Source organism: Palaemon carinicauda, chromosome 32, assembly GCF_036898095.1.
Source record: "Palaemon carinicauda isolate YSFRI2023 chromosome 32, ASM3689809v2, whole genome shotgun sequence".
NCBI classification, from domain to species: Eukaryota; Metazoa; Arthropoda; class Malacostraca; order Decapoda; family Palaemonidae; genus Palaemon; species Palaemon carinicauda.
The window spans coordinates 54,465,045-54,489,690 of NC_090756.1; the positions used below are offsets into that span (position 1 = coordinate 54,465,045).

General features: G+C 27.4%; 1 protein-coding gene across 1 annotated transcript; it reads right to left on the reverse strand.

Annotated features, from left to right (window-relative positions):
* Nucleotides 1–4,725: 4,725 nt before the first annotated feature.
* Nucleotides 4,726–6,665, reverse strand: LOC137625612 (heat shock cognate 71 kDa protein-like). The gene has a single exon (XM_068356523.1). The coding sequence runs from the start codon at nt 6,595–6,597 to the stop codon at nt 4,726–4,728; it is 1,872 nt and encodes a 623-aa protein (XP_068212624.1). The 5' UTR covers nt 6,598–6,665.
* Nucleotides 6,666–24,646: the final 17,981 nt, after the last annotated feature.

Below are 24,646 nucleotides of genomic sequence, written 5' to 3' on the forward strand. Positions count from 1 at the left end.
TTAGAAAGTAACTATCATATTGAATACTCTAAAAGAGGAGAAGGGGAAGTGGAGCTAATGAAATTTACTCAGAAATTCTGTGGGAATGAAACAAATGTTATACTTTCATCTGACTCGGATGTAATGGCCATGCTCGTTTTAAGACAAATAAAAAATGTAGCTATAGTAACCCCCACATTAAGTAAAAGTAAAAACAGTGACACATATAGTGGGCCTTTTATATTAAATCTATATAGTTTATTGTGTGGCCTTAAATTTAATATTGATCAAATGATATTATACGTTATATTACATTTTATATTTTTTGGTAGTGATTACAATTTTGGTTTTATGATACACCCATCAGAGAGCAAAAAAAAAAATAATACACGAATTAACTGCTAGATTCCACACAGAAAACAACGACTTTTCTTCCATGATTAGATCTATTGGAAATTGTTGTGTCAGATTTTCTAAACAAAATACAGATACCAATAATACAGTATCGCAATGGGCTACTCCCCTGAAAAAATTATTATTGATTGAAAGTATATGTTCTATATTATATTATGTGTCAATGGGCAAATCAAGTATTTTTTTAACAACATTTTCGCCGTTATTATATACAAAATTCAATATAAAAGAGTTGAAAACTTAGTAGCCGCTATTGATTTTTATGAGACTTAAAATGAATCATGTTATCAAAGTTGAAATTTATTTAGAAATTACATCTTTTCCGTCTATTATAGTAGTAACTGGAGGGAAAAATGGATGTCCAAATAATACTGAGGGGGTGTAATTAATAAATTGTTGTAAAAGTTTTATATTATGTCCATAACAATAATCATTTTCCTCGGCGAAACATTTCAAGTGTAACATGGCATGAAATATAACTATAGTTATATCTAATACAGTAGGTCCTATTTTATATAAAGTATCATTTAATGCATTTAAACACGAAATATTTACTGTAGTATTGAATAGGGGTCTCTCGGCACCCAAAACAACAAAACGGTGATCAGTATTAATCAATTTATTTTTTTCTGATAAATGGACATAAATTGCTTTATTTTCAATTTGATCTACGATGCTATTTGATGTAGATAATCCTGGAAACAAAGATTTATTTTTCAGTTGTATGTCAATGTTATTATTATTATTATTATTATTATTATTATTATTATTATTATTATTATTATTATTATTATTATTATTATTATTATTATTAGTAGTAGTAGTAGTAGTAGTAGTAGTAGTAGTAGTGGTCGAACAGTTACAAATTCCTATAATTTCCTCTGGAAAATAATATATATAAATTGCATCTTTGTTTATAAATGCGGAGATGTATTCTTTGTTTTTGGCATCCTTTAATTCCCACGTATTTGGGTATCTATTCCACGACAATATATTACGTTCTTTGTCTGTTAAATCATGTAAATTAAACAAAGATTTTATTGTAATATCATATTTAGAAAAGTAATTTTAAAAAATAAATTTATTGATATTTCTAAAAAAATCTTCAAATTTCAGTTCTTTACTTATATTACTAGATGCCATATATGAAAAATATTCAATCCAATTATTATAAATGGCAGTTACATAATCGTGACATTTTTTTGAATCTGAATATATTAACGAAGCAACCGGTGTAGCTTTTATACTATTCATGGGACCTAGTACTCTGAATAATTTATCCATTTTCATTTCAAGAATATCAATTCGAACTCTTAGGTTCTCCGCTTCATTATTAGATATCATTTTTTTTTCTTCGTTTGTTGATCCCACTAAAAAGGTATCAGATATATATCTTTGTGGGTTTATATTTTTTTCGTTTGAAATAATAATTTCGTTTTTGATTGAAGAATATCTTTTTCTTTTTTTTTGGTTTTCTGTTTGGGTCATTTTTTTAATTATTTAATAAAAAAATATTGTCGTTTTTAAATTTTATATAAATATATGTGTATATCATGCACACACACACATATATACCTTGTTATATATTCTTTTTCAAATCCTAAGAGCAAATCTTTTTAGATAAGTCACACATTCTAAAAAAAACATGACTACTAAATCAAAATTAAATTTTGTAAATGGTAATAGTAGTAGTAGTAGTAATAGTAGTAGTAGTATTAATGGCGATAATTATATTAACGTTGAATACCAAAATGGAAATTTAAAACACAACACTAAGTATCTCAAAGATGATGATAAAATAGGAGAGGAAAACGACAACAACGACAACAATTATAATAATAATAATAATAATAATAATAATAATAATAATAATAATAATTGTTTTAGAAAATTAAATTGTGATTATAGACAACATATAAAATATAATATAAATGAACTGAAAAACTTACATTTTCACATACGAGAACTGAAAATCAAGATTACTAATCTAATTGAAAAAATGGATAATATTTGTTCATCTGAAAATAATATTAATAATAATAATGATAATACAATTGATATATTTTATAATAATCCTTTATTTTTATATAATACACCATCACCATCCTTTTTATCTACCTCATCCTTTTCTTCGTATATCATGCCCATAAATGAAAATTGCGACCCAAAACAAATACATCAAAGCTTAATTTATGGCTATTCAGATTATTATAAATTTATCATTGGTAAACGTGGAAAAAAAATTAATAATTTAAGAAAAAAATATAATGTTATTATTGATATACCCGATAAATACTCACCAGAAAATCAAATAATTATAATGGGTCTCTGTAAACTCAACGTACTAAATACCCACATAAAAATTTTGAATACTATTGCATACGCCCTGAATTTTTCTAATTAATAATAAAACCTTTTATGTGTATATATAGTTAATATACTGTACACATTATACAAATAATTGTCTATTTCAAAATATTCACACTAACTTTCCATTGGATATACTTGTATGAATTTTTTCATATAAATTTTCATATTGTGATATAGATATCGCCGGCTTAATTTTACTGGGTTGAATAATGGTATAATAATGTTTTATACAAATAGGACAAGGAATCAAAAGTGGAATTATGTGAATAAATGCATATAAATGCTCTGGTAAACAATTAGTTTTAGAATTTTTATTGTTTGCAGCATTTATTGAAAAGGCATGAAAAATATTCCTATATATTGGTCCCCAACTTGCCGGTCCATATAATTCAGGGGGCAACTTTGAATAATTAGAAAAAACCGTTTGATTAACATAGTGAATTGAATGTGGAGGAATTAATGAAATCTCTTTTATTGTATCACAGCATCCTGTGTTATATAAAGTTTTAGATAATTCTTTGAGTGTGTTCACTTTATTGAATTCGAGATTTTTTGTGAATAAAATTTGTTGGTAATTATGTTGACTACTTTCATTTTCTAGATACCATTCCAAGAAAAGGTGTTCAATTTCTGTTTTTTTATTTTCTATATCCTGGGGATTGTTGTTGTTATTATTATTCTTCTTAGTCAAGAAAACAATTTCCCATAACTGTTTTTCAATTTGTTGGGGACTCTTAACCTGAACTTTATAGCTTTCGTTGTTAATTATTGTGTTTACTAAAACCTCTAACATTTCAAAAAATCTTTTAATTTGATTTTTAATTTCTAATAATAATAATAGGTTATCATTGTTTTCATGTGAGTACCATCTTAAAATAGAAAATATAGAATTGGTAAAAAATTCGGGGAAACATAAAATGGCTGGGTATTCTTTACAAGATTTTAATTTATAGAACATTTTCCAATTAAATAATAACTGAATTTCACCTTGTGATGATATGAAATCAATAGGAAAATTAATTGTTTTGGGGTCCATCTTTTTTTTATTATGAAAATTATTTATACTAAAATAGTATCGCTGTTTACTGCATCTACAATGGTTTGTTTTATTTCATTATCAGGATTCATTTTTACAATAGTATTGATAAATGCTTCTCGAAATTTAGAAATAAACATCGTCTTCGTAGTTTGATTAATATATATATAGGCAAATAAACGCGGGTCTAGTCTCGCATACATGACAACTTCCCCCTTTCCGCCTTTCTTCAAGTAATATACTCTATCAATGTTTCCTACATCAAATTTAAATTGAGTTAGATCATCATCACCTTCAATGGGATTATATATGTAATCAAACTTAACATTGAAATTAATACCCTTTATAGCATTTTCAAATTCATCTGGATAGGCAATGTGATTGCAGTTACTTCTATATCTATGGTGGATTGCTCTAGGATATGGCTTTAGCGTCATTACCCCAGTGTTATCTAATTTCAGGTTATTATAAACAGTTTGCCTCAGCCCATTTTCGATGTAAATAACTTGAAGCAATAAATTAGGGTCTCTTGCCCAAAAAATATACCCTTCGTTTTCAAGTCCATCATTCCACGTAGCTCAGTGCATATAGAAATACAATACCAACCTCTTATTTTTTAAATCATTCATTCTTCCAACCATTACACACTCATTTACATTTTCATAAAATGGTGATTCTTTGTGGTGTAAATAATATAGTCGATCAGTGGCATGTACATTTATATATTTTAAATCAAAAGGGACATCTTCTTTATCGACATCTAAATAATAATGAGAAAATAGATATTGTTGGTGTATCCAGAACGGGAAACTACATTTTAAAAGATCTATTGGGGCATTTATTCCTTCTTGGTAACTTTTGAAATTATTCATTTTTTAATATATAAAATTTTATATTAATAAATTATGAAAACCCTTCTCTGTTTATTAGTCAACTTCTTCAATGGTTGGGTGGAATTGATTATTATGTAAATTTGATTCATTTCCCCCTAGTATATGTTCATAATCCTTTTTTATTTCTTTTAATTTATTTTCATAATCTTTTTGTTTAGCAGAGGGGGTTTCATCAATCCACTTGAGAGTACTTTCTAATTTTGATTTAAATATATCTATATTACTACTGTTATTATTTATGATATTATTTTGTATTTCTAAGCAATATGATTCTAATTTACATTTAGCTTCTATATCGTTTCTTAATTCCCGGTCTTGAGCAGCATACATTTCAGCTTCTTTGATCATTCGATCTACCTCTTCTATGTTTAATCTTCCCGAGTCATTAGTTATAGTAATTTTTTCTGATTTGCCGGAAGATTCTTCGGTTGCTGACATATTTAATATCCCATTAGCATCAATATCAAATGTAACCTTAATTTTAGGTATACCCTTGGGTGCCTGGGGTATATTATTTAATTGAAACCCCCCCAAATAATTATTATCTTTAGTTTTAGTTCTTTCTCCTTCATATATTTTAATATTAACACATTCTTGGTTATCACTATACGTAGTGAAGTTTTCAAATTTGCTAGTAGGAATTGTCGCGTTTCTTTTAATCAAGGTAGTCATAATATTACCGGCAGTTTCAATACCCAATGAAAGGGGAGTCACATCCAGTAATAATAAATCTTTGATCTTATCAGATTTATCTCCACTGAGAATGGCAGCTTGAATGGCAGCACCATAGGCTACAGCCTCATCTGGATTAATCGACTTATTCAAATTCTTTTCATTAAAAAAAGTTTGAAGGAGGTTTTGTATTTTTGGAATACGCGTAGAACCTCCAACCAAAACAATTTCATCGATGTCACTCTTATCGAGCTTAGCATCGATTAACGCCCTTTCAACTGGCACTAGAGTGTTTTTGAATAAACTCCCACACAAATTTTCAAATTTAGCGCGAGTAATGGTAGTATGAAAATCAATTCCCTCATATAACGAATCAATTTCGATTGTCGCTTGTGTAGATGAAGATAAAGTTCGTTTAGCAGTTTCACAGGCAGAACGAAGACGCCTTAATGATCTTTTATTGTTGCTTAAATCTTTTTTATATTTTTTGCTGAATTCTCGCGTAAAATAATCTAATAAAATACTATCAAAATCTTCTCCCCCAAGATGAGTATCTCCTGCTGTTGATTTAACTTCAAAAATGCCATCATTACTAATATTCAATATAGATACATCAAAAGTCCCCCCACCCAAATCAAATATTAAAACGTTTTGTTCTTTTGTATCATTATTTAATCCATAAGCGATGGCGGCGGCTGTGGGTTCATTAATTATTCGAATAACATCAAGTCCAGCGATGGTCCCAGCATCTTTGGTAGCCTGTCGCTGAGAATCGTTAAAATAAGCCGGAACTGTAATAACAGCTTTATTTATATTTCGTCCTAAATAATTTTCTGCAATTTTTTTCATTTTTGATAATATCATAGAAGATACTTCTTCTGGGGTTAACACCTTTTTCTCTTTTTTATATTCGACTTGTATTTTTGGTTTATTCTCTTCGTCAATAATTTCATAGGGTAAGATTTTAATTACTCGTTGAACGCAATCATCTATATAATTTCTGCCCATTAACCTTTTTACATCAAAAATGGTATTTTTTGGATTCAAGGCACATTGATTTTTTGCCGCTTCCCCAATAAGTCTTTCGGTGTCATTGAATGCAACATAAGAAGGAGTGGTTCTATTTCCTTGGTCATTAGCAATAATTTCAACTTTTTCATTTTGAAAAACAGCAACACACGAATAAGTAGTTCCCAGGTCAATACCAATAACCGGAGAATTATTATCCTCCATTACTAAAATATTTAGCTATCAACTATATGTTACTTGGTCGTAAATTAGAAGTCTAATGATGTATTGCAGTTCATATTCTGGGGTTTATATACATATACAGATGCACAGTACAGCTACTATTACATATAACTGAATAACAGTAACAATAAAATAATTATTTAAAAGTTATTAAAATTTAGCAAAATTCAAAAAAGTTAAGATAATATTTTACGTGGTTATGTTTTTTGTGTAACACTCTTAAATTATTTTTTGTAATACTATTAATAAATACATTAGTCACCGCAAAAAATCTTTTATTTGTCATAGAAAACGATTATTATTTGTTTTAAATATATATTCATGGGCATTATCAATCTATTTTTTTTATTAACCTGCTCATAATTTTTCAAATTCCCGACAATTATTTTTTAATTGAAAAAATGCGTAAATTTCAATAAAATTTCAACAAAATCAATTAATAAAACTTTGGAAAACCAATAAAAAATGTTCATAATATTACCAATGAAATTCATAACATGCTTTTTTTTGTTAATAATATTACCATTTCGGTTAACTTTTTTTTTTTGTGGTTAACATTTGTATTATCTTTTTTCATAAAATTACATTTTAGTTAATAATATTACCGTTTGGGTTCATAATATTGAATTCTAGTTAATAATATGGCATAGAAAACTATTGAAAAATAAGAAAAAATATTTAAAAAATCAAAATATGTGTATTTTATGATATAAATGTAGTTTTATTGGGTAAAATGGACATTGAACGTGGGGAAAAAATGAAAAATAACACCTAATAGGACAAATAAATTAGGTTTTTGTTGAAAAAATAGAAAATATAAATGTTTTTGTTTCATCAAATACTACTTTTTAATTACAAAAATGAGGGATTATATGAATAAATTTAAAAAATATTTAGATAAACAAGTATTTTTTATATAAAAACTTAGTTTTTATAAGATTAACCCACAAAAAATATTAAAATTGAAGAAAAATAACCCAAAAAATTAAAAAAAAACATTCTATAGTACAAAAAAATAATATTTTTTATAGAAAATTCACAAAAGACACAAAAAAACTAAAATATATGTGTTTTTTAATATAAATATAGTTTTATTAGATAAAATGGACATTGAACATGGGAAAAAAATGAAACTTCTAATAGGACAAATAAATTAGGTTTTTGTTGAAAAAATAGAAAATATAAATGTTTTTGTTTCATCAAATACTACTTTTTAATTACAAAAATGGGATAAAATGGTCACTGAACACGGGGAAAAAAAAAAATAACACCGTATACGACCAAAATATAGTTTTTAGTAACATTTAATGTGACAAAAAAAAAGTTTTCATAAGAATAACCCACAAAAATATAAAAAATTGAAGAAAAATAGTCTAAAAAACAAAAAAAAAACATTCTTTAGTAAAAAAAAAAAAAATAATATTTTTACAGAAAATTCACAAAAGACACACAAAAAATATTAAAATATATGTATTTTTTAATATAAATATAGTTTTATTAGATAAAATGGACATTGAACGTGGGGAAAAAATAAAAAAAATAACACCTAATAGGACAAATAAATTAGGTTTTTGTTGAAAAAATAGAAAATATGAATATTTTTGTTTCATCAAATAGTACTTTTTAATTACAGAAATGGGGGATTATATGAATAACTTTAAAAATATTTAGATAAACAAGTATTTTCTATAAAAAAAAAAACCCAGTTTCCATAAGAATAACCCACAAAAAAAATAAAAAAATTGAAGAAAAATAGCCCAAAAATGAAAAAAAAAAAAACATTCTTTAGTAAAAAAAAAAAATATTTTTTTTTACAGAAAATTCACAAAAGACACACAAAAAAAATTAAAATATATAATTTTTTAATATAAATGTAGTTTTATTAGATAAAATGGACATTGAACAAACTTTGTTTGTATATTCGGTTGTATAATATTTAAAACTTTTATTCGTGTTTTTAGAATATTGATAATATATAGTGAAAGTAAGAATTGATGAAAGTAATATGACATTTAATACAATTAAACATATATTGTGGTTTTGTGTAAAAAAACATTTAGTATTAATTACATCTTTGTTATATACAACATCGTGTTCTGTTGTAGATTTTTTGGATGAATTATCTTCATATGAAAATACTGAACACGTTGTGGATTTATTATAGAAAAACAATTCAATGTTTTCAGATATAACCGAACACCAATTATTATTGCAGTTACCATTTAATGTCTTATTCTTTAAATTTGGGTTCGTGTGTAGAATAAGTAAATAATTAAAAGAATTTGTAAAATTACCCGTCTGATTTTCTTTGATGATAACATTATTGGGTCCACATAAAAAAACATATACCGTTAGTTATATTACAATTTTCTATGTCCACCAAATCTATAATAGTTGAAAGCATGAAAGTAGTCGATATTGATTTGGCCAAATAAAACGAATTATTTTCGTTTTTTTGTAAAGCGAACATAGTATTATACGGCGGAGGATTTTGTAATGGCAATGGAAATAATAATGGCATCAAAAGTGGGTAATAACTATATAATTCATACTCTACAAAATATTTTCCTTTTTTTAAAGCATTTACCCATATAGGAAAAGGCATGGCGTTTGTAGGAAGTTTCAATTTATAAGGTAGGTGGTCGGGGTAGGGTAATGGATTGGGCTCTGAACGAGTAATTATTTTCTTGATGGCATTTAAAGTATTGTTCATTTTATAGATTAAATTCAAATCTATATCCAATATATATGCGCTTTTCATAAATCTTTCCCACTCATTATATAAATCTGGTAAACTATAAACCGACGAGGAAAAATAAGTATAACAAGTAAAATTATTGTAATATAAACGAAAAGGTTTGTGTTGATGAACAACCTCAAAAAATGTTTCAAAATTGTGAATTATTGGTAATATATAATTAGTTAGTTTTTCATCATTACATTTTTTTTAACAAATAAAATATCCGTGTATATTTTATTAAAGTTGATTTTATAATATATAAACCGCCTTTCATTTTCATTGATATAATCTCCAAAATATACACGAAGCGGGGATATATTATGTTGTGCTCTACTTGAATTTAAAAAAAATAAAAGTAACAATAATAACAATATAGAAAGTTTTCTATACATTGGTCCGTTAGATTGGAAATAATTAGATATTAGAAAATGATATATCATATATACATAAAGTTTTTTAATCATATATTTATTAATAAATATATTTTAATTTATTTGAAAGTAATTTTAACTAAATTAATAATGATAACGAATATTTTTGTGTAAAAATATTTATTTAAAAAAAAACAAAAAAATATAAATAAACCAACAGACGAGTGGGTTACATAATTACTAAAATGGATAGCCTACATAAATGTTTATTTTGCATAAAGTCTTTCAATAAAATAATGTTAGCAATATTTCTCGTTTTGTTGTTTGCTATTTTGATTTATGTAGGACTCAAATATATTACTCCAAACACAAATAAACCAACAGACGGGTTGCTTACAAATTCCGTGGTGTAATTTATGTCTGTCAAGGATTGGTTTATATATATTTTATCTAAATAATATATTACTTTGATTATAAGGTGTTAATATTTCTGGGGATAAATTAAATTTGTTTTGATTTATAGATAAAATGGGTTTATCTTTTTTTATTTCAATATCAATATTTCCTTCTTTGTTAATGATTAATTTTTCATTTTCATCGTGATATTCCTTATATTCATTTTCGTTATCATTGTCAATTGGCATGTATTTATTTTCATGTATATTAAAATGATCTTTTTCTTTAAAAATACTAGTACTATTATTATCATTATCATTATTTTCATTGTTGGCTCCTAAACGGATTCTTTTATATTGAAATATTTCAAAGCTACCTTTTCTCTTCTTATTGTTGCTATTGTTTTCGTTGATAAATACTTCATCATCACCCAATTCATCGTCATCATCATCATCATCATCATCATCATCCGAGTCTTCTTTTTTTCCTTCATCTTCCTTATTATTGATAGTGGTAGTATTATCCTCAGAAAAATGAGTTTCCCGTGATGTATAATTATCCTTTATGATAAAGTTAGCATTATCACTATCATCGTCGACAAATACTTCGTCGTTGTCAGAGTCTTCTTTTTTTCCTTCGTCATCTTCGTCTTCCTTATTATTGATAGTGGTAGTATTATCCTCAGAAAAATGGGTTTCCCGTGATGTATAATTATCCTTTATGATAAAGTTAGCATTATCACTATCATCGTCGACAAATACTTCGTCGTTGTCAGAGTCTTCTTTTTTTCCTTCGTCATCTTCGTCTTCCTTATTATTGATAGTGGTAGTATTATCCTCAGAAAAATGGGTTTCCCGTGATGTATAATTATCCTTTATGATAAAGTTAGCATTATCATGATCAAAATCTTTGGTGATGGGGATATTATCATCGGAAAAACTGTTTTTTTGTGGTGCGTGATCATTAAACTCTTTTACGTTTTCTTTCTTCTCTGTATCATTATTAAAGTCATTATACGTAGCTTCTTCTCCCCGCTTATATGAAATAAAAGTTTTGCTATTTTCTATTATATAACTAGCATTATTGTCGCTGTTATTTTTTTCGTTGTCTCTGCAACAAATTTCTTTATCAAAATATTTTTCCGTTTTTTGGTCATCACTGGAATTTTCATTGATAAATATTTTATCGTCCATCTTATCATCATGAAGTTCCTCCTTTTCTTGAACAATTCCTTCTTCTTCTTCTTCTTCTTCTTTTTTTCTTTGGTATAGTTATCATTACTATTTTGCATGACCGAGTTCAATAAAAAACCATTTGTTAATTTAAGGTTATAATTTTCCTTACTAATTTTCGTTTTATTATTCTTAATTTCAAATTGATCATCATTATCTCCCATTTTGTTATTATTGTTGTTAATTTTTTCTAGATTTTTTTGTTATTTCCCTTGTAATAATATTAGCATTCTTAGAATTTTCCGAAAGATAATTAACATTATTATCAGCTTTCATTTGGGGGAGTCCTGTAAAGGTAACATTATTATCCGAGTATTTTTCGCTTAAAAAATCAAGTATCGTAGAATCCTGGTGGTTATCTTTATTAGATATAGCCACTTGCTTAAATAACATATCGGTAATAAAATGAAAACCTATATTAAACAACGAACAAAATACCATATTAATAATCAAATCTTTATTATCTATGGGTGTTAATTCGTCTGTTAAAGTGTTTGTAGATTTCTTATTATTTAATAATTCAGCAAGTTTAGTTAATTTATCCAAATTTTGGTCCCTCAAAACTGATACTTTATGCAACATAGCTTTCATATTGCGGTTTATATGTCCAATTGCTTAAATCATCTGTGGGTATTTTGAGTTTGATATTGGAACATTCTGAACCTTATCAAAAATTTCCCGTAAAGTCTGAAGAACAAATGTTGTTATATTAAAATCATCATCGGCAATATATTTTTTCAGTTAAAGTATTTTCTTTGTGTTGTTGAAAATATCAACATTTGATAAAGAATTTATGTTATTGTAATAAAAAATGCGTTCTGTTATATTTTTCAAAGCAGAATTCTCTTTAGATTCATCGTTTAAAATTTTTTTCAATAATTCTTGAAATATGATACGAGTTAGTTTTGCTTGAGATTCAACACCACCTTCTAAACTATTATTGAATAGATTATATTTTTCCATAGTTTATTTTTTAATTTGCTTAGAAAATATGTTATATCTCAATACTTTCCTTTGTCACCGACAATAATAAATAAAAAAAAAATGAACGATAATATATATACTTGTATTTAAACAGTTTAAAAGTTTCTGCTAATTTATGTTTAAGGTGTGACAAAAAATTATTATAAGTTGTTAATTAAATTTTTATATAATAATAATAATAATAATAATAATAATAATAATAATAATAATAATAATAATAATAATAATAATAATAATAATAATAATAATAATAATAAAATTTAAAGAGGAAACCCACAATAACCAGGTAATCAGTATTTTAGTTATCTAACATAAACTTTAATATACATAAATATATATATATGTACTTTATATGTGCTATTGTTTGAAAATAACCAAAATGTCATTAAAATGGCCGTAAACAATTCGAATTATCAGTAGAATATTTTGATATGTAATCATGGATACTGGGTCCTGTACAATCTTTCCGTCGAATATGTCCCAGATAATCAAAATCAGATTCTTCGCCAAACATATTAATTACATCATCAGACGGTTTATTTTTTAGGGGCATATTAGTCACCATTTCCCCTCTAGTATGCATTGTAAAATTATCATCATCATCATCATCCTCATCATAGTTTTGACCGTGTGTTATTATTCCCTTGGTCCTCTTTTTAGAACACATACCAGGTGCTTCTAAATATAGAGCATTTTTGTTTTTGGTGAATCGGTTGTACAAATTTTGAATATAAACTACAGAGTTTTTTAGAACTAGGGGCGCGCCATTGCATATATTTGTTAACGTAACAAAACCTAGGTTTTTTACGTAAACGATGTTGGGAATAGAATTGTCTATTATTGGTCTTTCTCCATTTTTTACTGAAAAATCTAAAGTATATTGTTTTTTATTATTTTTTGCATTTAATATTAATTGTGGATAAAATTTCCTGGCAACATCAAAGGCAAATTCATGATCCTTAAACTCAACCTTTTCATTGAAATCATCATTAAATTCACAGAAGTAATTAACAAATATATCAGCTGAATTTTTCAATTTAAGTGTATATCATTAAACATATCAGAATGTTTATTTATAAATTCGATATATTTTTCTTTTTCTTTTTCTAAAATTTTACTTTTGTGGTACTTATTACTACTAACTTGTTCATCTACAATTTTCATATTATTATATATATTACCAATAGTACTTGGTGTTAATTTAGCCCTAGGAACATTTCCATTGTGTGTCAAATTTGTATTTGAAGCAGTAGAAATTAATTTATCATTTATATGTGATTCATCCATAAGCTTTATGAGAAAATTATATGCAGAACAATCACTGGGTTGATTCAAAGAATTAGAAACCATAATTGCATTTCCATGCTTGTTTACAAACAAAATATTCGACAGAGCTAAAAGGCACTGCCCATTAAAGGGAGGAATTTCCATTATATTTTCTTGGTGTACTTCATTAAGAAAAGCTAAACTTACAATATCATGTAATGTGTGGCAAAATAACCTGTTATTAGAAAGACAGTGGGGCTTTTTGTCTAAATATTTTAAGGTGTTGTTGCTTTTATCCTCATTAATAGTCATTATACTCCTTTCGTGGTTTTTATCTGACTGTCCTTGAATATTCATCATGGTTCGAATGAACGAAATAAGTACGGGATTTAAATCGAATACTCTCATAGAAATATCTCTAGGATCTTGAGGATTATCTCCCGGTAAAACATATTTCAGGGGTTCTCCGTTCTGGAAAATATTATCAAGATCAAAATTATCATCACTATCAACCGATTTTATATATAAATCATAAGGATTGTTATTATCATCATCATCATTATCATCATCACTACTACTGCTACTATAAGAATTGGTTTTAAATGGTCCAAGATTTATTTTCCTTTTATGTTTGCGTTTAGAACTACTACTACTACTACTACTGGTATTATCAACATCACTTTCGGCATCAGATTTGTTGTTATATTCATCTAAAAACTTTTTTAATTCAGGTATTATTCCAATATTGTTATTCTCTATTTTACTCTTTTTATTTTGGTGGGTATTTTTTCTTTTATTTAAATCTCTTATATTAACATTTTTATCTCTTACATAATATCCACATCCTAATGTATTATTTCTGGCTAAAAACCTTGAAAGAACTTTTCCATTTGATATTTGTTCTTCGCTAGAATTTATCATACAGACTTTAACTCCATTACAAATTCTATTATGATTCATTGCTAATATTTGCATTAAGATTTTACTATTTGGAAATATTAAAACCCCGGGAGGAAATGCAATGGTTTTAGAAAAACCAGTATTCTCTGGTGGATACAGCTTAGAGTTTATTCGAAAAATGGATCGACCATGGATAAATGGACCCATATTAAACTTTTCATATCCATGCCTCGTTGGATTCATATTACAGGATGTATGTTGAAGTGGTTTTTCAATATTTTCATATAGCAAACCAAGTTTTAGATAAGTACAAGGCGCACAAAAGCTTTCAAATACCCTTTCATGGCGCTCATTTATTTTTCTATTTAAATGATCTGTATATATTTGTTTAATTTGACTTGTTATATCAAATTCTATACCATTATCAAAGATTTCATATAGTAAATGACTAAATATACACTCTTCGCTAAGCGAATCTATCGTTTTTTCCAAGTCTTGTGTTAAACTTTTTAATTCGGGAGTAGATAAATTCTCTATTAATGTATTCAAAACTTCTTCGTTCATTTTTTCTTTTTGTGGATTTTTTCCATCACCAAAATTTGTAGGTAGATTATTAGGATTTAGAAAAGGTTGTTGTTGTTGTTGTTGTTGTTGTTGGTAATAATTATTAGTATTACCTTGTGGTTGTGCTTGCGGAATTACAGTAGCAGCAGAAGGAATAGATGATTGTGGTATCAGAACCGGATTGTTATCGACGGTGGTGGTGGTGGTGGTGGTGTTGTTGTTGTTATCAAATGGTGATATCTGATGTTGTGGTGGTTGTTGAAGTTGAGTATATTGATATGGACTTTGATTATTTATTCCATAATTATCTTTACTATTATATGTTGTTGTATTCATATTTTTTAGATATAATAAAATAACACATTTGCTGCTTATATTTCAACTTGAGACATGAAACTATATAATACCTTTTGATAATCTCTATCATACTCGTTTCCATTTGAATGAATTATATTTAAAAAATATCGGTATAATTGCCTAAAATTATTTTGAATTTGAATTGCGCGTGTAATTTTATGTTGTAAATGTTTTCTATATTTAAATAATCTACTTTCATAATCAATAATAGATTCAATTATTAATTTTATCGCTCGAAGATGAGGATAAAAATTTTCTAATACAATTAAGGTATTTGGGGGATATTTAGATCGATTAAAAGCTTTGAAAAATTACATATTTTTTATAGGGAGTATAGGAGTTTTATAGTAAGGAGAATAATTTATACTATATGATATATGTTTGACCGGCTTCATTATTGTCTCATAAAATTTCTTATAGTATATTATGAAATTTTGGTAGTATATAAGTATACTATATAATTTTATTCTTGTTTGGTTAAATGGGGCCTGAATCATATAATCGATATTATTATTATTATTATTATTATTATTATTATTATTATTATTATTATTATTATTATTATTATTATTATTATTATTATTATGGGCCATCATGACGTTTTTTAATTTTAGGTTGGAATTTTTTTTCATATATATTAAGTGATAAAAATGGCCATAAATATAAACAAAACTTAACTTTACAAGTCAAAATAGGAGAGCTGTTTCTTTGGATAGTCTTGTTATTACTGCATTTTCTCATATATATATGTATATATTGTATTTATATCCTTTATAGTTTGCTGTTCTGTTGTATTTTGTGTTGTTACAATTTATAATGAACAACCAAAATAATCTAAAAAAATTATTATTTTTTTTTACAATTTTTGGTATTTATACAATAACTTTGGATTAGTTTCTGGTATCTATTTAAAATCTAAACATATATAAATAATGAATATCGATAATACTTATTGTAACGAATTCAAAAGTTTGTATACGGATATAATAGAAATTAGAGATCTATCCAATTATATAAATCTTCAAATCTTTAATTATATATTTTATTTTGATGAAATAGTCATTCCTTGGGAAATGAAGAGTAATATAAATTTATCAAAATTAACAACTAGTCAAATTGATCGATTATACTTTATTGGTTTTGATTCAAACTACCTAAACGACAATAATGACGTACGGTACGAAGAGACTAATTACATATTGTCTTTCCGGTCAAAATATATTGATAATTTAAACCTTTATATAAATTTGAATGTTAATACTATTGAAAAAGTTTTAAGTCATGATTATCCGCTTATATGTGGTAAAATGTTTATAACACCCCACTTTAATACATTTGCTAATATTTTTTCGTCAAATAATAATAGTTATTGTTGGAATTGGGAAATTCACCATAATACAAAAACAATTTATGAATTCCTGGATGAAAATGAACGAGAGTTGTTTAAAAGGCCCCAAACGTTAGAATATCTATGTCTTCTTCAATTGTCACATGAAAATATTTGGCTTTTACCGAAAAATTTAAAAGAAAATATCAATAGATTAATTCAAATTAACCATATAATTAAAAATTTTAATACTAGCAAATGTAAAAACATGATGGATTTTGTTGTATTTTAATAATGATATTTATTACCATTTAGTATCTAAAATATATGTCATTTATGCAATTTCTTAAAATATGTATATGTGTGTGTGTTTTATTATACATCATTTAATAATTTTTCTTCGTCTATTTATTAATTAATACACTTCAATTAATTTTTTGGAGTGCCCGTATAATGTTAATCATATAACTACTGTTTGGTTTATATTTATCTGGGCGTTCCCTAATAATATCAGAAATTTCGTTTGATGATGAAGAAGCCTCTAATTTTACTTCGTAAATATTCTTATCGATCATCTTTTTGACCTGATTTTTTGGTTGTAAAGATCCACATAAAGAAATCCCTTTACACGTCTCTCCTTGAAAAAATATAAAGTAATCATATAAATAAGAAGCTATGGAATTTCTTAAGTCTTGAATAATTTTCATTCTATCTTCTGCTATAAATGCATTTGTTTGAATATCAATAATAACCATAGGTTTGGGTTTTGGGATAACGCAACGATTTTTAGTTTTATATAAATTACATTCAACTAAAAATATGTAATCTTTTAATATATAGACTATATTATCGGGTATACAGTGCTCATAAGATTCACTCATCATTGCATTGTTTATAACAAAATGATAAGTGTAAAATTTTAATGTAGCGGGAATACCATTAAATTTCATGAATATATTAGATTTTTTTATTGTGGTTTCATTAATTACATGGTGCGGTTTACTCGATGCAGATATGTAGTTATCTAATACATTATTAATTTTGTTTACATTTTTAGAAACAGAAGCATTTAATCTCCAACACATAGCAAAATAAGTCAATATATCAGAAGTTTGTTTATTCACATAACTTTCTTCATACTCTAAAATAAATGGATAGGATTGTGTATAATTATCGGGTTGTACACGCTGATATAATTTTATGGGGCCTTGTTCAATATAAACTGTCTTTACAGCAAAGTTATTACATTCTAAAAAGGAAGCTAAACCTATGATACTGTTATTATTTACCAATATAATGAAACAAGGTTCTTTATACACGGGACCCTCATCGTTTATATATAACATTTCACGAGTCAATATATTTCGTACAAAAGTTTCCTTTTTTTCTCTCATTTTCTTATATTGAATATTATACGTTTTTTTTTTGGATTGATACACAAACGATAATTATCAAATAGGATTTCTATTTCTCGGCTATAGAACGTCATACACGAAAGATCATTACACGACCCCTTAAATTTTTTTATTAATAATGGGTGGTTCTCATTAATAAATCTTCTATATTCTCTTTCTTGTGATACCATCATCATTGTTTGTTCATTTTCTCTAACAATCAAATTCATTTTATCTTCTTCATTCATCTCTACCAATATAACATCAAAGGTTAAAATTACCTGTTTTAATAATTTTCTTTCAGTCAATAGTTTTTCATTTTCTAATTTTGATACTTTATAAAAATATCCATTATTACATTTCATGGAAAATTTATGCGCCGCATACGCTGACAATATTTTTATTCCCAGGTCCGTTAATGTATTATTATTACTAAATAAAACAAACCCCAAAATCTCTGGAGTTACCAAGCTAAAGTTGTAAACATATTCTTTCCTCATTGTTATATTTTTGTTTGAAATATAACAAGGTATGTATATAACATGTGCCACAAATATATATTTCTTATTTAAAATATTTAGTTTCAGATACCCATTCTTGATGTACAAGGAAATAGCATTCAAAAATATGTCCACAAATAAAAGGTGGGATAAATTTATAACTATTACAAAAATGAACTGTATTATAAAGAATTCTATAAGGTAATATTGTGTTAGTTGGGGGGGGGGGTTAACTAATAGTCTTTCGTTTAACAGTGGTGGGGGTGGTTTGGCGGGATATTTATTCTGATTGCAAACAACAGGAAGATTTATTATTTTATCATATCTACATACTGGACAAATTTTATTTTAAGAAAAGTAACGAGATAAACAAAATGGGTGAAACTTGTGACCACACTCTGTTATAAAATACTTTTTCATGTCATCTAAACAAATTGGACAACTTTCTATTTTTCCTTCTATTTCCCCATTGGTTACCCATTCACTATCTTGTTTATCACTTAAACCCCACAAAGCACGACGGATTGATTCTTCGTTTGGGGACATTGGAAAATCATATGTTGTCAAAATGTATTCACATGGAAATATAAACACTGGCCACGTTTCCATATTGGTTGGGCGTTCTATTGTCCCATCCAAATATGAACCATATATTCGTGTTAAATTGGGAATGAACGATGATGATACTGATTTGATTATTTGTAATCCTGTAGCATTATTATAAAGAAACATCATGTCAGCCGTATTAAATATGCTGGAATTACCAAATAAACTCGTGGGTGAGCTATGAAACAAAGACATTAAAAGCCTGGCAACATCGTTGCGTTTTAAGAGTAATGCTAGTTGTAGTGCCGTCAAATTTCCATCGCGTTGTCTAATTTCTATATCTGGAAGCAACATAAGCGGATTTCTATCTTGCCAATCTTTCAATATTAATAGTAACTTTTTATTACCCTTTGTTGTAGCAATCCTATGAAATATTGTTTGATTTAATGTGGAAGATTTTAGAAAACAAGAGGCCCCAGCTTTTAATAAAAGTTGAAAATAATTTGTTTTTTTAACACAACAGGCGGTCATAATGGGAGTTAGCCCATCTAAACCAGGAACATTCAAATTATATTTTATATGGATTAGTTTTAATATTTGATAAAAATTACTAACCTCATTTTTAATACAATATTGCAATAAAGTTAATCCTTCCGGTATCACTGGCGTTTTTGGTAACCACGTATGATATTTATTCAATAGTTTCTCAATTCCAATAACTTTATTACTTGAAAATACTGCTAAATGTTTTATAATTCCTGGACTAAAATTCCCATCTTCTAATACGTGGCTGAATAATCTCCAATGCTCGTTCCATATGGCCACCTTAGCCATTTCAGGGGTGGTGGTTGACATTTTGTTCAAATTTAAATACATACACAACCACTTATTTTCAGAAAAATATTCAAAACTATCAACTATATCTTCTTTGTTTTCACAAATAAGAGGTGCCAAATTTCCTTCATGAATAACATTTTCGACCAATATTTCTAACACAGCAGAGCAATGATCAAAATTATTTTGATTTGTTTGGGAAAATATTGGTAACCAATTAGTAATAACCTGCTCAAAATTTGCATCTGATAAATGTCCCAAAAAGGCTAAAAAGGATGTCTTTGTTTTTGGATCAATATCTATCTGTGTAGTAACATCTATAAGGCCACGCATTAGTGCCCCATTTACTTTCAAAAAATTACAATCACGAGTTCCAGCTAAAATACAGGGCCCTATAACATGAAAAAATCCATCAATCATCCACTCTAAACAAAATGCTATTGGATTTAAAATTGGCTCAAAACATCCAATAATAGCGGGTAATTTCAATTTACGTATTTTATACATTAATCGCTCTATTAGTTCATAACATAAATTGACATCATAAAATACGCGATGGGGATTAATATACCATTCTGTTATGTTAAGTCTGTTTATACGAAACATAACCTCCCACGAGTGTCTAAAAAAATAATTGTATAATAAACCTTGATAACAATGAGAAAGGTTGTCTAATGTTTTAGCAATAACTAAAGGGGAAAATGTATCAAATAATATATGAAAATTAATTTTTTGGTTCAAGGAATTTGTATCTATTTGTTCTTTACCAATTTGTTGACAAAAATGATCAATTACTGCGGGCATGAATATATTTGCCATTTCATGTGGCATGATTTTAGCTATAGAAATAAATAACAGAAATATTGGTTTTCCTTCTGTATCTTTCGTGTTAGTGTCTATTGATTCTAGATATTGTTCCCCATTTGTAAATTTACCTCCATCAGTTACTGCCCACGTTGCAATTTGTTCAATAAGAGATAAAATTTGTACTGAACACAAATTTTCGATACATTCCGAACATCCACTTGAAGCGTTCATAATATTATCACAAAATTTAGAATATATAACAAGACGATGGCATTCTGTTGATGGATACAAACGCGAATCCCATATTCCATATAATTGAGTTTTATTTGACATATTTTCTTTTTTGGTTGATTATTAAAATAATTGGCCAACTGACCGAAGTGTTTTATGTATCCACTTTATATATATATAATATATATATAATAAAATTTTTTGGTTTCAGTTTCTACCATTTTTATGAGTATTATTAACAATATTAATTTATGGGTCATCTTCTTCTGGTTCATCTTTTTGTAAAATATATTCCACTTCTGCGTGACAAACCAGGTGATAAAAATAAGGGATGTATGGAATAGGTACTATGTCAGAATATAACATTTTCATTATTCCTTTTGTATTTCTTACATTAAAATACAATATATTCTTATTTACTTTATTTGTATATTCTCTCAAAAATTCTTGGAATAAATAAGGAGACATTATATGAATCCCATCCTCCAAAAAAAAACACCATAAAATAACGTTTTCCAATCATCATCTTTTGAGAGAAGGGAAGGAATCATTAGAGATATATTTAAGGAGGGGTCTTGCCCCATGATTATATAACTTCTCTTATAATCAATGATGTTATTATTAAATACTAAATATAAATTTATAAAATGTTGATCGGTTTTAAACATGACAGTTATAATACTCGTGTCTCGTTCGTTTTCCTCTAATATATAATAGATTTTGTTAATACTACCATAATTTAAAAAATCCTCTTTGTTTTTGTTTTCTAACATATGTTTTGGTATATTTATAGGACATACGTAAAATCTGTTTATACCTAATATTACTGTATTGTAGGTTTTTTCTTCAAATATTTTTTTAAAACGTTCAGTAATATGATGTGGTGTTGTATTGAATTCGTATACATATGATTTTTCTGCCATTTTTTAATTAAATTTAAAAAATGTCAACGTATATTGATGGGATATTTTATTCCCCAACGAGACCTAATATGGGCGTTGTTGATAAAATAAATGAATTTATGAACCAAAACGAAAAAAATATCCTCATAATAGAAGAAGAGAAAAGTTTATTAAACAATAAGAAAAAAAATATAATAAATAGTTTTTCTTCGAATAATATAAATAAAATATATTTCAATCACAAAGAAGGTAAACAATTCGATATAATAGGACAATTGAGAATCAATCAAGAAAACAAGGATAATAATTCCCCACGGAAGCAATTAAGATGAAATAGCAAGACAGTTTCGGGAAGGAAACAGTATTCTCTCTCTCTCTCTCTCTCTCTCTCTCTCTCTCTCTCTCTCTCTCTCTCTCTCTCTCTCTCTCTCTCTCTCTCTCTCCACATTTGGAAAATTCTCATTTATTCTCTAAGATGTAGGATCTAAAAGATGGAAATCTTCTACACATACATACATACATACATACATACATACATACATACATACATGTGTGAACAATGCAGTAAAACAAAAAGAAGAAAAAGCAAAGCAAAAACTAAATAAGAACAGAATAAAATAAAGAATATGCAAATTAATTTAGTTTTTCAAAAAGATTATAAGTTTTGATAGTCTTTATATTTCAGTCAAAACAAAGAAAGTAATTTCACATTACCACGAAAAGTATTGATCAGGAAAACCAGAACAGCTCATTTAGTAGCAGTTCGTGCACAACTGTATCAAAAGCAGCACTGAGGTCGAGCAATATTAAAATACCACATTTATTTTCATCCATCATTTTTAGCATATCATTTACAACACAAAAGATGGCAGTCTCCGTAGAGTATAGTTTTCTGTAAGCAGATTGGTTGTCAGGCAAAGCTTCTATAACTTCTAAGTGACTGTCTAGTTGTTCAAGAATTACATATTCAAGCACTTTTAAAACAAAGGATAGATTTGAAATAGGTCTATATGAGCTTAATTCCTGGTAGTCCAGTGCATTTTTCAGAACTGGTGTGACTATAGAAATTTTCTCAGATTTAGGAAACTATTCTCATTATTATTTCGGCTAGACTAAAAAAGTCTCTCTCTCTCCAATTACTTCAGATCTTGGCATAGGATCGCGCAGTTTGTTTTATTTGCTCTCTTGATAATTCTGGTGATGTCATCTTGTGTTATGTTGTTAAATCGTATTGATTTTGTCTCTGTGCCTGGTGTATCATTAATATGATGTTGAGTATTTACAAATGATCTGGTTATGTTTCCAATTTTGTTTTTAAAGAATAATAGAAAATTATTTGCTAGTTCCAGGTCACTGTATCCATCAGGTAGCTTCTTTTCTTTTACATTTCCCATTATACCATTCAGGAGACGATATAACTTATTTATGTCTGTTGCTGCTTCGAGGATCTTTCTCTTATAGTATTCACTTTTTGTCCTTCTTAGTAGGTAGTTATATTGACACGCAGCAGTTTTGTATTCTACCCATGTACTTTCAGTTTTTAACCTATTCCACTTTCTTTCTTTACGTCTTTTTTCCCTCTTTTTTACCAAAGTCTCTCCATCAAACCAAGGAGATTGGTCTGTTACAGTTATAGTCTTTTCCATCGGTGGGAACCTGGTATCATATTTACTTTTACTCACTTTATTATAAGTGGTCATAAGACAGTTAGCACACTTAGCTCCTAACAGACGTTGGTCATCATGATCACTGGGAATGTCGATAGCATCATTTATTTTCTTTACAACTCCTTCAATAAATATTGTAGGAGAAAAATTTGATTTATGTCTAAAGTTTATTTTCTTTACTAATGCATGTTTCTGTAGAGGTAGACTAAACGTAATAAATTGGTGTACCGGGGAGATAGTACATTTCTCTTCGACTTTTATATCAGATACAATATTATTCATGTCATCACTTATAATTAAGTCTAGCGTATGACCAGTTAAAGTAGTTGTGCAGTCGACTTTATTCACTAGTCGATATGATTCTAATAACTCACTAAATGCCAAAGCGTCAGGATTTGATGTGTCATCCATACAAAAATGGAAGTCTCCACAGAATACTAATGCGTTTTCATCCATGATAATCATCTCAATCAGAGCACTGAATTCTTCAAAAAAGATACTAGCGTTTGTTCCAGGAGGTTTGTAGATTGTTACAATGGCTATTTTTCTGATTTTTGGCGTAAATTTCATTTCTATGTATTAAAAGCTTGTTACACTAATTCTTTTCAACATTTTGAGATTTGAGTAACTTTTATGACACCCCCACCAGACCTACCTTCTCTCGGTATGTGAAAAAAGGCGTGTTTGGGGGCCATCATTTCAGTGACCTTTGCCTTTTCCAAGTTATTCAATCATGTTTCAGATAATGCTAGTATATCTAAATAATTCTCGTTTATCAATTCTCGAATTTGAATAGTCTTATTACCTACAGATTATATATTTACATAGCCACAGTTTATGCCATCCCTAGTAACCATGATCAGTATTTTCTGCTAGTCTTTTCAATTCCAGGTCAAAAGCTTTGCCGTCTCTAAAATTTACTATGTGGTCACTTGGTTTGTTTAACTTTGTGCAGTTTATACACTTTGACACTAGTGAATTACACTCCCTGGTGGAATTTCTCCCCGAACATT

What these genes read in the sequence shown, in the direction of transcription:
- LOC137625612 (XM_068356523.1), bottom strand. Translation starts at nt 6,597, where the DNA reads ATGGAGGATAATAATTCTCCGGTTATTGGTATTGACCTGGGAACTACT.